The sequence below is a fragment of the Saimiri boliviensis genome, chromosome 9, assembly GCF_048565385.1.
Source record: "Saimiri boliviensis isolate mSaiBol1 chromosome 9, mSaiBol1.pri, whole genome shotgun sequence".
Taxonomy (NCBI): Eukaryota; Metazoa; Chordata; class Mammalia; order Primates; family Cebidae; genus Saimiri; species Saimiri boliviensis.
This window is the reverse complement of record NC_133457.1, coordinates 40,817,985-40,833,058: the sequence shown is the minus strand read 5'-3', so window position 1 is coordinate 40,833,058 and position 15,074 is coordinate 40,817,985. Positions and strand designations below refer to the sequence as shown.

At 41.3% G+C, this 15,074-nt stretch overlaps 1 protein-coding gene across 13 annotated transcripts in view; it reads right to left on the bottom strand.

Moving 5' to 3' along the window:
• The window catches only part of RARB (retinoic acid receptor beta), a 1,029,560-nt gene that overhangs the window by 158,021 nt on the left and 856,465 nt on the right, over nt 1-15,074 (bottom strand). The window contains exon 1 of one of the 13 annotated variants that reach the window (XM_074405741.1): nt 14,659-14,741. The exons of 8 other annotated variants lie outside the window; for them this stretch is intronic. Coding sequence is in view for 1 of the 5 variants with exons in the window: in XM_003936041.4 (XP_003936090.1) it covers nt 13,811-13,967 (157 nt within the window). In the remaining 4 variants the exon portion in view is untranslated. 4 more of the 13 variants (XM_003936041.4, XM_074405740.1, XM_010346547.3 and 1 more) reach the window with 4 other exon arrangements.

The following is a 15,074-nucleotide window of genomic DNA, read 5'->3' as shown; positions in this document are numbered from 1 at the left end:
TAAACGATGGCAAAACAAGTGCTAAATATTTGCCAGGCTGCAGGAAAAATAGTTCCACCCAGAAGGAAAAAGAGTTAAACAATGACTGAAATCACCACCCTACAGCATTCTGTTTACATTCTCCTGCAGTCTGTTTACCCGATACATAAAGGGATAATTAGAGCTTGTTAATAGAAATAGGAGAAAAGAGTAAAGGCTGAAGGGAAAAAGGAAATAAACAAAGTGAACGAACAAATATTGAAAGAATAATTATAGCTGAAATATATAGAAGTGCACTGTCCAATAAAGTAGCCACTAGCCATGTGTGGCAATTGGAAGTTAAATTACTTGAAATAAAATTGGTGGGGCATGATGGCTCACATCTGTAATCCCAGCACTTTGGAAGGCCTAAGCGAGTGGATCACAAGGTCAGGAGTTCAAAACCAGCCTGACCACCATGGTGAAACCTCTTCTCTCCTAAAAATTAGCCAGGCATGGTGCACACCTGTAATCCCAGCTACTCCGGAGGCTGAGGCAGGAGAATCGCTTGGAGCCGGGAGGCGTAGGTTGCAGTGAGCCAACATCTTGCCACCGCACCCCAGCCTGGGAGACAGAACGAGACTCTGCCTCAAATATAATAAAAGTCAATAAAATTAAAAGTCACTTCGTCAGGTGTATTAACTGCATTTCAAATGCCAACAGCCATAAATGGCTAGTGACTACGATATTGAACTATGTAGAATTATAGATCCTTTCCATCACTGGAAACCTCACTGTAGGAAGTTCTATTGGAAAGCACTGATACGGAGTATATTAAAGGGTTGCTTATTTGAACATATATGTAGATTCAACCATAGTTTACTGAGGATCATAGATCAAGTACTATATTAGCACTGGGAAAACAGAGGTAAAAAGCACAATACCTGACCTCAAAGACTTCTCAGTTTAGTGAGCAGACCGAGCCAACAAAGCAAAACAAACACATGCAAAAGGAGAAGAGGGTGGGAACACAGCTAAAAAGAAAACTGGTCATCTTAATGGTAGCTATGGCAGTAGGTATCCAGGCGTTTACGGTAAAGCTGCTGTAACTTTTCTGCATTTAAGAAAAACACACTAACACATTGGGGAATTGGGTTTGTAGTTGGGGCTCTCTGATGCCAGCGCCACCCCTAGCTTGCCCACCTCTGGGCGAAGGAGAAGCAAAGCACATTACCTGCAAATCCACCCATGGGAAAGCAGAGGGAAGAAACTGGCCACAAAAGCCATTCGCAGGAGTGCGCCCTCTACTGGAGCGGTGGAGAAACCCCATTGTTACAGGCCTGAGACTGTGGCACTCTGTGAAATTAGGCCTTATCAGAAGTCCACTGAACTGATTCGCAAACTTCCCTTCTAGTATCTGGTGCAAGAGACTGCTTAGGACTTTAAAACAGATCTGTGCTTCCAGACCACAACTACTGGTGCTTTGCAGGAGCCAAGCGAGGCCTATCTGGTTGGCCTTTTTGAAGGCACCAACCTATATGTTATCCATCCCAAATGCGTAATAATTATGCCAGAAGACAGCACACTGCATACATAGAGAACATGCTTAGAAGTCCACTATGATGGGAAACATTTCATTCTCAAAACAAAACAAAACAAAACAAAACAAAAAACTCTTTTTCCTGTTATCAGGAGTTCTGAATGTTAGGTATTTTTCTTCAATGGGGTCAAAAGGTATTTAAGTATACAATTGCAAGTAGAAAAATAGGGGACCAAAATTAGGTATTGGCAGTTTTTCCAATTTCATTTGTATGTGGATTTTTAATATAAATGTGGGGATGTAAAGCATTAATGCAAATCAAACTGTTTCAGTGAACAAAATTCAGTAGTTCAACTTTATAATAACTACAAATAAATCTGTTAAATGTTTCTGGACAATGCTAACATTTGGTTTCTGTTTTTGTTTTTTGAGACAGAGTCTGGTTCTGTTGCCCAGGCTGGAGTGCAGTGGTGCGATTTTGGCTCACTGCAACCTCCACCTCCCGGGTTCAAGAGATCTCCTGCCTCAGCCTCCCAAGCAGCTGGGGCTACAGGCGTACGCCACCATGCCCAGCTAATTTTTGTATTTTTAGTAGAGATAGGGTTTCACCATATTGACCAGGCTGGTCTCAAACTCCTGACCTTACAATCCACCTGCTTTGGCCTTCTAAAGTGCTGAGATTACAGTCATGAGCCACTGAACCTGGCCTGGATTTTTTTTTTTTTTTATAACTTTCATTTTTTTTGTTTTGTTTTTGTTTTTGTTTTTGTTTTTTTGAGACAGGATCTCACTCTGTTGCCCAGGCTGGAGTGCAGTGTTGCAATCCCAGTTCACTGCAGCCTCAACATTCCCAGGCTCAGGTTATCCTCCCACCTCAGCCTCCTTAGCAGCTAGGACTACAGGTCCGAGCTACCATAGCCAGATAATTTTTTTTTTTACAGTCACAGGGTTTCACCATGTTGCCTAGGCTGGTCTCGAGTGCCTAGGCTCAAGCAATCTGCCTGTCTTGGAGATTTCAGGCGTGCGCCCCGCGCCAGGCCTAAAACATGTTTCTTACTGACAACTATGTATATATGTAAAAACAATCTATTTACTGAGCATTAGGTGTCAAATACACTCTCTTATTTAAGGCTTTAAAACTGATCTTAAGCTTTCAAGGTAGGTATTATGGATTTGTTTTAAAGATAAAAAAAAAATACTGAGCCAACCTGGAGCTCAAGCCTGTACAGCAGATGCAGGGCATGAAGAATATGTCCATATTCACTGTATCCCACTGCAGGGTACCATGCTGCATTTCACTGTGTTACATGTTAGTGTCTTACAGATTTAGATCTGCTTCCACTTAGAACCCACTACACGACTTCCAGCAAGTCACTTCAATTTGTCCAGCTGTCTCTTTTTCCTCAAAATATCTAATTCAGCAACCATTAGATTTCAAACAAAAGAAACAGGTAGAATGTGGTATATAAAAATTCAAAATACAGAACAGTACATTTCACTTAAAACATATTTGAATGCGCACAGTGGCTCACACATGTAATTCCAGCACTTTGAGATACCAAGGCAGACAGATTGCTTGAGCCCAGGAGTTTAAGACCAGCCTGGCCAACATGGTAAAACCCACTGCAGGGGTTTTACCAAAAAACTAGTGGGGTATGGTGACACACACCTGTGGTCTCAGCTACGTGGGAGGCTGAGGTAGGAGGACCACTTCAGCCCAGCAGGCTGAGGCTGCAGTGAACTGAGATCATACCACTGCACTACAGCCTGGGCAACAGAGCAAGACCCTGTCTCAAAAAAATTAAAAAATAAGATATATTTGAAGTCACTGGAGCATTATCTGAGAGGCCAATGAAATCCACTATGATTCATGTAAATTTCACTAAATGGTAATGGTTAACTTAGATGTGAGATCCTCTCTACACAATAGATACTTAAAATATATAGAAAATAAAAAAAAAACCATTAATTCAACTTTACTATCAGAAAGTTTTCTTTCTTCCTCTTTTTTATTTTTTTCCTCTTGGAAGACAAAATAGTTCCACTTAATGAAGAGACACCCTCTAGCACAAACACACCACCACTCTTTAGATGAGGCTACCAGTAGAGTAACATGAAAAGCCCCATTTCCCAGCTCTCAGCTTCTTGTGACTCTTCAGTAAATACCAGGGTGATCCTGCTCCTAACCCCCTGAGCTACAGCAGCGACTAGGCTAGCGTAGACAGCAAACAGGATGTGAAAACAAAAGGGTGAAAGAGTAAAATAGCCTCATAGTTTGGGCAGAGTTTCCTCCACAATTTAAAAGACTGGTTTCCAGTATAGAAAATCATGTAATCAGAGGAAGTTATGCGAGTTACAGTTCTTCACCTCTTTTTTCTACCTTTCCCCTAAACCAAAACACTTGATGGTGTTTTTTTCTTGGGATGATTAGGGCATACAACATTTTTCAGGAATGTTTCACTCAGCTGACAGGATGACAGACTCCTGAAGCTGATGACCCCCAAGTGAGTAAGGACACATGGAGGCTAGAGAAAAGCCCTTCATGGGACTTGAAACCACACTCTGCAGCTTACGTTCGTGTGACTTCAGTCATGTCACCTACCTTCCCTGAGCCTCCCTTTCCTCATGTATACAGTGAAGGTGATATCTCAACTTAGAGGGTTGTGAGGATTAACTGAAAATGACGTATGTTATTAGAGTGGTGTTTCATTAAATACTGAACCAACCAAAAATCTAAAAGCCCCAACTCTTCTTCAATGTAATCAATTTTAGAAGACAGTAATTTCTTTCTTGCTACAGTGCATGTAAGCTATGATTGTTACGGTGGACTGAAGATGGCTGGAGATTCTTCGCCTCTCTCCCCCAGATGAAAGGTCGTTACGGAGTCTGGACTGGCCCTGTGTCTGCCTCACCAGTAGGATATAGTGAAATGAGTGTACGCCATTCTCTGGGTCTGGCCTTTAAGAGGACTGGGAGCCTCTGCCGTCTCCTTCCTGGAAAGCTCACTCTCGAAATGCTCCCTCTCAGAATACTGCTGCCAGGATGTGATATGCACGAGTCACGTGCTGATCCCGCAGAGCTCTCATCGACAACCAACATCCCCCGCCAGCCATGAGAGCGAGTCTTTATGGATTTCCAGCCCAAATCAGCTCCAGACGATGCAGCCCTAGCTGACACCATGCAGAGCAGAGGGGTCTGCCCAGCAGCCCATCCACAGAGTAACATGATAATAAATTGTTAGACCAGGAAGTTTTCGGATGGTTTGTTACACAGCGATAAGTCACGGAAATGATCATAGAGAAATTAGTGATTTTTAAAAATCCAATCGACTCAAACCCATCCCCAAAATAACATGATCACTTAAAAAGCTCCAGAAACACCCATATGAAAGTCTTCAGGAAGCAGTTTGGAAGCTGCGTACTTATTCCACTGCTTAAGATAGGTTAGAACTCCCCTTTGTGCACCACTTTTAGAGATGATCTATGAGGTCTACACAGAGAAAAACTTCACGTCTGCTCCACTGTGACAAAAATGTATAATCCACTTGATCACCCGCCACATAAACCAGCTGTGGTTCTTGGCAGTTTTTAGTTCTCTCCATTATCAATCTCAGGTGCAAAGACCTGAGGGGATCTCTGAGTTTACTGGGGGGTCATGTGACAATGACTTCTGTACATAAGTTCTTCCCATTGTATCATGAGTTGAGAGGGAGAAGGGACAGTGTCTGATTCATCTTGGTGTCCCCCATGGATGTCAAGGAGACTTGGCACATGGCAGACACGAGAGAGCCACTTGTTGAACGGCTCACTGCAAGATCTAATCCATCAATGAGTAATAAAAGCGTATTGTGCCCCAACAGCATCTCTGGGCTAAGTGTATTGTGACAACTCTGAAGGTGACAACGCTCACTTGTAAAAGTCAATCATCTGCATGAAATCTGGGGAGTTGGTAAATGGTTGCCCCTGAATCACGCCACATTGCTACCTGACAAACAGAAAGGACTGCCACTTAGGTTATAAGCTATAGACAGAGGGATCATTTCACCAAGGAAAAGAGATACCTAATTTAGATAGGGCCGAAAAAAAATACCATTTGCTATTAGCAAAGGCATGTAAGTCACAGGTGCCATGCCAAAATCAGGGCAGGCCTACCTGGTAACTTCTGTATGTTTTCAAGACAAGAATAGAATCTTAATTGACATGATCTCTAATCCTTCTACAAATCCTGCAGTGTAGACACTATTACTCCCATTTCATAGCTGTAGAAACTGATCCTGGGTCAAGGCAGGCCACCTGCAGTATCTTGGACCATCAGGCCATGATGAGGAGGCAGAGGTGGAGAGATTTGTGGAAGGGTAATTCTGAGAGGATTAGGGAGAATCGGCAGTAAAACTCTTGGAAAGGGACTTTTCACAGCCTCTGCTCAGTGCAAGAAAATCATTATACCCTCTTCTCTAGAAAGCCTCTGGGCCACAGATAATAGAATAAGCTCTGGGAAGAGTATCTGCAACTTCTGCTCAAACTACAAGCCCAACATGGGTTTCTGGAAACTCTCGCCCGAGAAGTAGAGAGATGCCTTGTTCATCTGCATCCCCTAACTTTCCCTGCAAATCCAAACCTGCTCATCCTACCTCTAGTTCTTATTGTTTCCTCTGATAAGCAGGGCCCTAGTGAACAATTAAAGTTTTCAATAAATAATCTCTAAGCACATTCATTTGATTGACTGTTATTTGATACAGCAGTTAGTTTCAATGGGGCAGTTAATATTGATCACATAAAGTACTCCAGACAAACATGAAACAGCTCCAGAACTCCATGGATTATTACCCTTTATCTGCCAGTCATCTGGGTTACTTGTAATGGTCACGGAATTTAAAATCAATAATAACAATTAGTGTTCTGTACACCAAAACAGATGAATCATGTACAATGGGTTTTCATATAAAATCAAAGGTAAAGCAAGCTGAGAGCATGGAAAAAAGCTCTCTGAATTTCCAATGCACATTTGGCAAGGCACTTTGATGCAAATCTTCAAAACAGGCAGCAAGAGCGAAAGAAAGGTGTTCAGGAGAAGACGTGGCCATTAAAAGGCATATGAAACCCCTGACGATCTTAATCCAAAAAGATGAAGCATAAAAGATAAAAGTGATCAAAATGAGTTCTAACAAACGTAGTAAAATTAATGGGATTGGTAATTTACTTCCTTGGAGATGTGTGTCTAGCTACCTTTTTCAGCTTTCAATTTGTAGGCATTAATCGTGATTTTTTGGTAATAAAATGGCAACAATGGTATTTTAGCTCCACAGTACCACTATTGTAATATAATGTACATACAATTAAAATGCAAAGCAACAGAGAAAGGTTTCATCATTAAACTGTAACCAGCGTACTATGTGAAATCATCCATTCCAAAGACTTGTTTTTCATCAATTATTCGTTATTTATCTGATGTAAATATAAAAAGGACTAATTAAAATGTATGCCTTTTTATATGGCTTCTTGTCATTAAAGTCAATGAAAGCATTCTGAGGACCATAATGAAATAATTATGTTTGCCTTTAAGAATTCTCTTCAATAACACATGGCAGTACTGAGCTAAATTAAAACATCAGAACTGAATTTCGATGCCTCCATTTCCATTTTAGTTAATTAAACCCCCAAGCTTTCCAATAGACCAGACCCTAAAAAATCTTTTGAAGCTGAAATGGCCCTCAGATCATCAGCCTTTTTATAATTATGGACTTTGATGACATGACAAAGGTAGTGCAGCCGTTGAAAGCTTTAATATTTTTGAGAAGACAAATTTATTACATGAGGTCTTCATTTGCTCCGGAAATTGGAAAAAAAATTGGGATGTGATCCAAATCTTCTCTTCCTAATTGATGCACTCATCTCATTTGTTCGTTTACCTGCACAGTATTTTGAATTTAGCTATGTTTTTGACTTGACAAAATTAATCTGTGATGAACAGTAATTTATCAATGACAAAACAAACATTCTACTAAACATGGGTCAATTTAGGACAGATTCTTTGCTCAATACTAAAACTTAAAAAACAAGGAACTATCTTTAAGACAGCAGTAGACCAAAGCGAATCTGTACATTTTAAGAAATAAAATCCTTCTGTTTTAATTTCTCCTTCTCCAAACCTCAAATCAGATACTTTGGAAGGCAAAAAATAATAAAATAAAAATAAATCTGAGTTTAAGAGAAAGGGAACAAGGAAAAGGGGGAGGAAAACTGGTAGGTGGTTTCAGGTCTGGTGGCAAGTGAAATGGCTTCAGCTGTGTTCTCATCTGATGCAGATGGGGGTGGGAACTTCGTACTTACAAAAGTAAATAGGAGTCCAGGCTTGGTGGTTCACGCAGTAATCCCAGCACTTTGGGAGGCCCAGGTGGGTGGGTCATGAGGTCAGGAGATCCAGACCCTACTGGCCAGCATGGGGAAACCCCGTTTCTACTAAAAATACAAAAATTAGCCGGCTGTGGTGGCATGGGCCCGTAGTCCCAGCTACTTGGGAGGCTGAGGCAGGAGAATTGCTTGAACCTGGCAGGCAGAGGCTGCAGTGAGCCGAGATACCGCTGCTGCACTCCAGCCCGGTGACAGAATAAGACACTGTCTCAAAACAAATAAATAAATAGAAGTAAACAGGGGTACCAGGGATTAACTCTGACAACGTGAATTCCCTCGCGTTTTGTTCTATAGGGAGAGCTGGCAATGTTTGTGAGTAGGTATCTGGTGATCGCTGGATAGACTGTCTAATGACACATAAGCGGGAAAAACCAAATACCTGTTCTACGACCATGTCAAATTGCCATGATGGTCTCAGAACCCATTTTTATTAAACCGCTTTCTTCCCCGCGGTTTTTCTTTGTTCCCTTTAAGGAAATCTGCTTTTGGAAATCAGGGACATCCACACCCACCAGCAACCCTGTAAAAATCAGCCTTCTTCTTTCTCCCTCCACTGACCTGGTTCAGTCCTTCAGCGGCTGGGGGAGGCCCAGAGCCTCCTGGAGTCCCTGAGCCCCGACTACAGGAAATGCGTGGCCAGGTGGGGTCGCCTTGCTGACGTCACTTCCTGTTATCCTCGCCTTATCGCTCGGGGCGCACAGTCTTATCTCCCTGAATGGCCCCCTTGTAGCCACCCCACCCTGCGGCGAGGCGGGAGAGAAAGCAAGTCAGCAGTTCCATTGCCTGTTTGAATTCCAATCTAAGAAGCTCTGAAAGCTCAAGACACAATGCCAGCAGACTTAGAGACTCTCCTGCTTCCTAGGTGGAGAGAACTTTTGCAACTTTAATTTTCATTCACTTAAAGGGGTTTGGGGAGTGGGATGGGACGGAAATCATGCTTTTTAATGATGGGGTAAGGAAGCTGCGAATGAAAAGAGGAGAATTCAGGGCAACATATTGACTGATGAGGTTGTGTTATTAGATCTTACAGATGGGGCAGGTTATCTCCTCTCATATTTAACAAGAGGTCCTTAGGCCAAGCCACTTACAAGCAGGATACTGATCAATCTGAAACCTGAGTTAACTCTACTCTTCTCCCTCCGTCACCCCAGCTCCAAATTTTTAAGCAGCAGCTGGCAAGGGCTGATACAGATTTGTTCATAATAATTTAATTCTACTCCCCGCTCCCCACCCCATCCACGCACACACAGGTGCTAGAGTGAGAACCATAGTCCAGTCCATTTTGCAGGGAATGCCTTCTATTCACAGATCTACAGTTTGCTCCAAAAGGAATTCATGTTCATAAGAATGATCCAGAAACAAAAGGTGATCTTCAGACACAATGACAAAATTAAGCTGTGAGAGCTCTAGTTATATTGACTATAAGAATCCAAACAAAGACTTTGTGTCACTCATGGGTTCAAGGAGCAGCCTAGGAGATGTTGTAATATTAAATATCTGGCATATTTCAATGATTTATGTGGGAACTGTGGCAGTATATTTCAAAGTGGGTTATTCTAGAAAATCAGAGATAGATGATTGCCATAACTACCCCGTAATTTGAAAGGCAAGATTCCATCTACATTAATATCTTTAGAAAGGTTTTCAGCCAAGATTTTTCTGATTAACCTTCATCAAAAACTCCCATTTCCGAAATAATCTATTTAATTAATAGTTAACTGAATTTATATTAGAACATTTAAAGTATAAAAATGTCATCTAAGGATAAATTTATGGCACTTACACATAACTCAAACTCTATAGAAGATTCTAAGATGTTCTGAAATGAACACTGCATTCATTGTTAAAGTCCTGTGCAACCTGAAAAGAGTTTTACATTTTGCATCTTGGTTTTTACATCTCCATCTTTCTCCCAAAGAGTAACTTTCTAATTTAAAAATTCTCAGCTTTTTCTACATTACTGACTTAAAAATTATAAATTCCTCAAGAGCAGAATTTATAATCTTTGTTATTTATCATGTATTTCCCTTCTTAGATAGAGTTCAATGATATTTGTGGAATGCGTAAAGGAGAAAACATTTTCTTTCTTTTTCACCCACCTCAGGGCTTACCATATGTTGAAGGTAAATGATAAACATCTGATATCCAGAAGAACTTTCTTTTATTCTTAGGCTTTACAGAAAAGTGCATGACAATACTGTCGGGTTGTATACAAGGCTTCAAGAAATAAGAAGGAAACTTCTGATTCAGGTCAACCAGCCTATCAGAAATAGCCATTCTGGTCATTTATCTATTAAGGAAAAAAGACCTGATTCAACGCAAAGGCTTTACGTTATTGGCTGGGAAATCAAATTCTAACTAGAGCTTCCAAATCAATTCCATAGCCTAAGTTTAGGCAAACAGATGTCTACCTCTCCTACTGTTTTGTTTTTTGAATACATCTTTTACTGGCAATAAAATTTAAACTCATGCTTTTTCTTTCCTAAGTTGCACATCAGTACTGACTCCCTTGTCAAATGTATCAATTTATCTGCATATTCACAATGTGATTTCTTTTCTTCTACAAGGAAGGAAAGCTTTGTGAATCTTTCACTTGTTTGCAATCAACCCAGTCCTGCACTCTCTGCAATTTAAGGAAAAGTCCCTCTTTTTCTCTTCTTTCTGATGGTATTAGTTACTACCATCACGTGTCTGAGAAGCAGAAAATTATGTCCTACTTTAGGAAAACAATTGGGCCTTTTCACTGAAATATTTATTCAAAACCCCATTCAATTCATATGGTTGCTGTCAGTCTTTATTTAGTCTTTCTTTCAGAGGGTATCTTTGATTTTGCCACTTTGACCCCAATTTATATCTCACTAGGAGAGGATTTAGATAGTGTTTAATACTTAAAATTTGGGTCCCAGGGCTTTGAAAAGAGGCCTTTTCTCATTCCCTAATCAAACATCACTACTGTTTATTTTAAAAATAATTTCTTGTCATTAATGGGCAAAATCCTATTTCAAAAAGAAGTGTTTTTTTCTTTTCCCTTTTGATGTGTTGAACAGGGAGAAAAGACAGGGTAAAGGGCCAGGAAGTTGTCACACTTGTGATTTCACCAAAGCAACTATATTTAGACCACAAAATATTAAGATTTATCCTATGCCCACTGAGCAATTAATGTTGAAAACATCTGGAGCAGCCTAAAACCAAGATAATCCAGGAGGCATCTGAATAGAAATTTAGTGACTCCTATACCTTCTAGGGGCAGTCGTCAATCCTAATACTTACACCACATTCCCTTAGTAGTCCCCTAATCCTGACTTCGAATGCTTATAACAAGCAATTCACAGGCACTACTACAAACGGCAGCTGGCTGGCCTATCATTTTTCTGCCTTTAAAATTAAAAAGAAAATAAAGGGAATATTTTAACACCTTTCAAAGTAAGCTTCTGGTGGTGTGCTCCACGTTCAAAGGTCTTACTTTATTTACTATGCATACACACTCAGCATAAAAAAAAAAAAATCTCAAAGCAGAAAATAGTTTGGGTTGGAATTTGATACTTTTTCTCTTTGCCCACTGTTTCCTCTGTGTTAAAAGCACAAACAGATCTGCTTCTCCTCAAAATAGCCATTAAGTAAAATGGAAAAGGTTGTGGTTTTTATGTTCTTACTTACACAAACGTAACCCTAGTATGCTTTTATTTCAAAAACTCTAATCAGCTATACCACCCTGAACCAAACACTGCGTGGCAAAGACATTTGTTAGAATCTTTTTTTAACAAAAAATTTTAGTTCTATTTATGCTTAAAACAAACAAACAAACAAACAAAAAAACAAAACCTTAATCGCTGGAACTGACCATCATAAAGTGGTTTATGGAGGGTAAATCAACTCTGCAAGGGCCCAAGCAGTATTTACATTTTATTCATTTAACCTAAAGTTGGGGGTGTGGGATTCAAACTCTTGTGAAATTGGCCACAATAAGAACTAATTGCCCTGCTTACAAAAATAAGACACTGGAATTTCTGAAATCCCTTTGTCAAATGCCTTTATTTACTTTGTCTAATGCAAGTTTCTTTGATTAGCTAAACTTTGCTGTTATCAACACTTCTTGCTTATCGGCTACTTTTAGCCGAATGACACATTCACCGCTAGCTCTCCCTAGATAAAGCAAATCCCTTGTTTAACTTATCCAAGAACAAACAAAGCTTTTCCCCCTACTCTTACAACTTAATAGAACAGGCATGTTTGGAGAGTTAATTACAAAAGGAAGACTGTCTACATGTAAAAACTCTATTAGGTCTAATAACTTTTGGCAGGGATCCTGAGCATTTTTTTTTTCCCTTCTGCTAAAAAATGTGTTTCATTACAACTTTCTCTAACAACAACAACAAAAAAGTTTCAGAGAGCACCAGTTCCCTGGGATTCCAAAAGAAATTGTTCATACTGTTTTAATTGCAACAAAGAAGACAGGTCTGAAAGGTCTCTTCTTGGATTAGAAAATTATTTTGTAACACTCAAGTTTCTTTTGAGTTCTCCAGAAAGATTACAGGCACCAAAAAAGAAATGGCATTTGGGGAGCAGCTGAAGATTAAGTCGCCTTCTGAAAACGATATTCTTTTTGCCTTGCTTAGGGCTCTACAAAATGTTAAGTCAGACAGGCCGTTGGCATCAAATGGTTATTGATTTTCAGCTACAAACCTGTTGATTTCCTGGCCCAAGAAGCAAGTCTTTATCCTTAAGAAAAAGTTTCAGAGAAGGCAATTTAAGTCTGTCATTGTCTCCTCTCTCCTTTTTCTTCTCTCTTTAGATAAGCCACCATGTTATTAGGAAAACTCAATTTCTTCCAGTTAAACTTTGACCTCTTTGAAAACAAAGATTTAAAATGTCATTTTCAGGCTAATGCTCCAATGAATTGTCAAATAAAGTACTAAAAACATTTTGATAGATAGCTGAGCCATTTATCTAAATCACTGTCAGGGCGGGCGAAGCATCCTGCAGGCTCCCACTACAGCCACCCGAAGGTGGGATTTTCTGGGACTCCTGGCCATTTCTCAAGCTTGCAGCCAGGCTACTGTGGACAGATGTGTACTTCAGCACTGTGTCAGCATCAGATAACAAAATAGTCAATATTTTTTTTTACAAAACTGGGCTACCCCACTTATATTTCCTTTCCTTTAACTGATGTCCATGTTGCAGGCGGAATTGCAAGATATGGAAATAATGAATGGCTCAGCCCAAGGGGTGTTCATTGCCAGGAGTTTTCTAGCAAAACAGCAACTTCTTAGACCAACAAAGTGACTCGGAGAGGTGGCAGCAGGGTCAATGCTAAGAAATATTGCCTTTCCTTAGCAAGGAAAACATTGGAAGCGGCAGCTTGAACTGGTGGTTTATGAACTTCGGGAGCAGCAGCCACCTTAATTAAACAAAATTCCTTTCAAGGAAAATGTCATATTTTAATTACTTTGGACTGTTGGAATACACAAGGGGTGGGGAGGATCTATACAACTAGTAGCTAATCCAAAGAACAGCAGTTAAATTCCACCCTGCACACATCTTTAGTAAAAACGGCAAAATGTGTCCAAGTGCCCTACTTGAAGAATGTCTTAAAGTCTGTGGTCACCCCTCTACTCCCCACCCCCCCTCACTTTTATGCATATTTTAAAAACTGTTTTCAAGAGACTATAAGGTTGGTAAGGAGAGGAGCACGAGGGCGGGAGGGGTTATTTGGGAAGAAAACAGGAAATTTTCAGCAGAGGGAATCAATATGCATGCCAGCATATCACACCCCTTCAGCATTAAATCATTAAATCCTTTGTCTTGCTACCAATGCAGTTTATTTCCAATGTCTTCATTGCATGCAAGAGAGACAGTTAATTTTTTTTTTTCTTGGTAGAAGAAGGGAAAAAAATAAACCTACATTGAGCAGTGTGCCGATGCTGCCATTCGGTTTGGGTCAATCCACTGAAGCATGCTTTGAGAGCTTTCTCCTGGAGCATGCAGGAAGACGGACTCGCAGTGTAGAAATCCAGGATTTGCCCAGGACTCACTGACAGAACATCCATACAGTCAAACATGATCTCCCCTGCACCGAATGTCTGCAAAAGTGCTTATCCGCTAGGTGTGGAGGCAAATGGCATAGAAAAGTCCACCCAACTCCATCAAACTCTGCCCCCTTTTTGGCACGTAGGCTGTTGGTCTTTTTCCCAGCCCCGAATCATGAATTATGACAGACAAGCCAGCTAAAAGCCTGTAATTGATCCAAATGATCATTTACCATTTTCCAGGCTTGCTCGGCCAATCCAGCCGGGGCGGTGGGGGGGGGGGGTTCCCAGAAAGATCCCAAGTTCTCCTTCCAAGCAAAAGCTCGCAAAAAGCCTTCCGAATGCGATCCGGATCCTACCCCGACGGTGCCCAGACAAACCTTGCCCGGATCGTTCGCGTTCTCGGCATCCCAGTCCTCAAACAGCTCGCATGGGGGAATTCTGGTCCCCCCTTTGGCAAAGAATAGACCCTCCTGCCTCCGAACAGCTCACTTCCTACTACTTCTGTCACACAGAATGAAAGATTGAATTGCCTAATATATGCGAGTGAACTTTCGGTGAACCCTACCCGGGCTGCTAACCTTCAAATGACCCAACTAGTCTGACATCACCAGCTCCCAGGATTCTCACAGAGCTTAAAAACTCCCAGCAGCCCTGCAAAAGCAGACAGCCGGCGAGGCAGGCAGCGAGAGCGCAAGCCGGCGCATTCGTTCCCATTTCTCACCTTAAAAACAATACAAGAAGCGCTTTTAAAACGAGCAGGGGCGGAGCCGGGACGCGGCTCCTGGCTCTCGCTGAGCGCCAACTTCTCTCCCTTTACGCCTTTTTATCTGCGGCGGCTTAGCTCGGAAAACAGTGTCCCCCCCCCCCACCCCTGCCCCCGCCCACCGCCTCGCCCCCAGCCCACCCTTTAAATTCCTCTGTGCGCCTTTCTGTCTGTTAAATTCCTTATAATTTATGTATTTTTCCACTCACTCCAGAGAAAGCACATGCAAGCCCTAAACTGGAGAACAGAGAATGGCAACCCCTTGGGGAAGGCTTGGGTTGGGAAACTTTCCATTCCACAGTCTTTTTCCCTTTCTCCCCGCTTGCAAGCCCTGGCTGAAGTGATTGCATTCGTTTGCTCGGCAATCCAGCTTT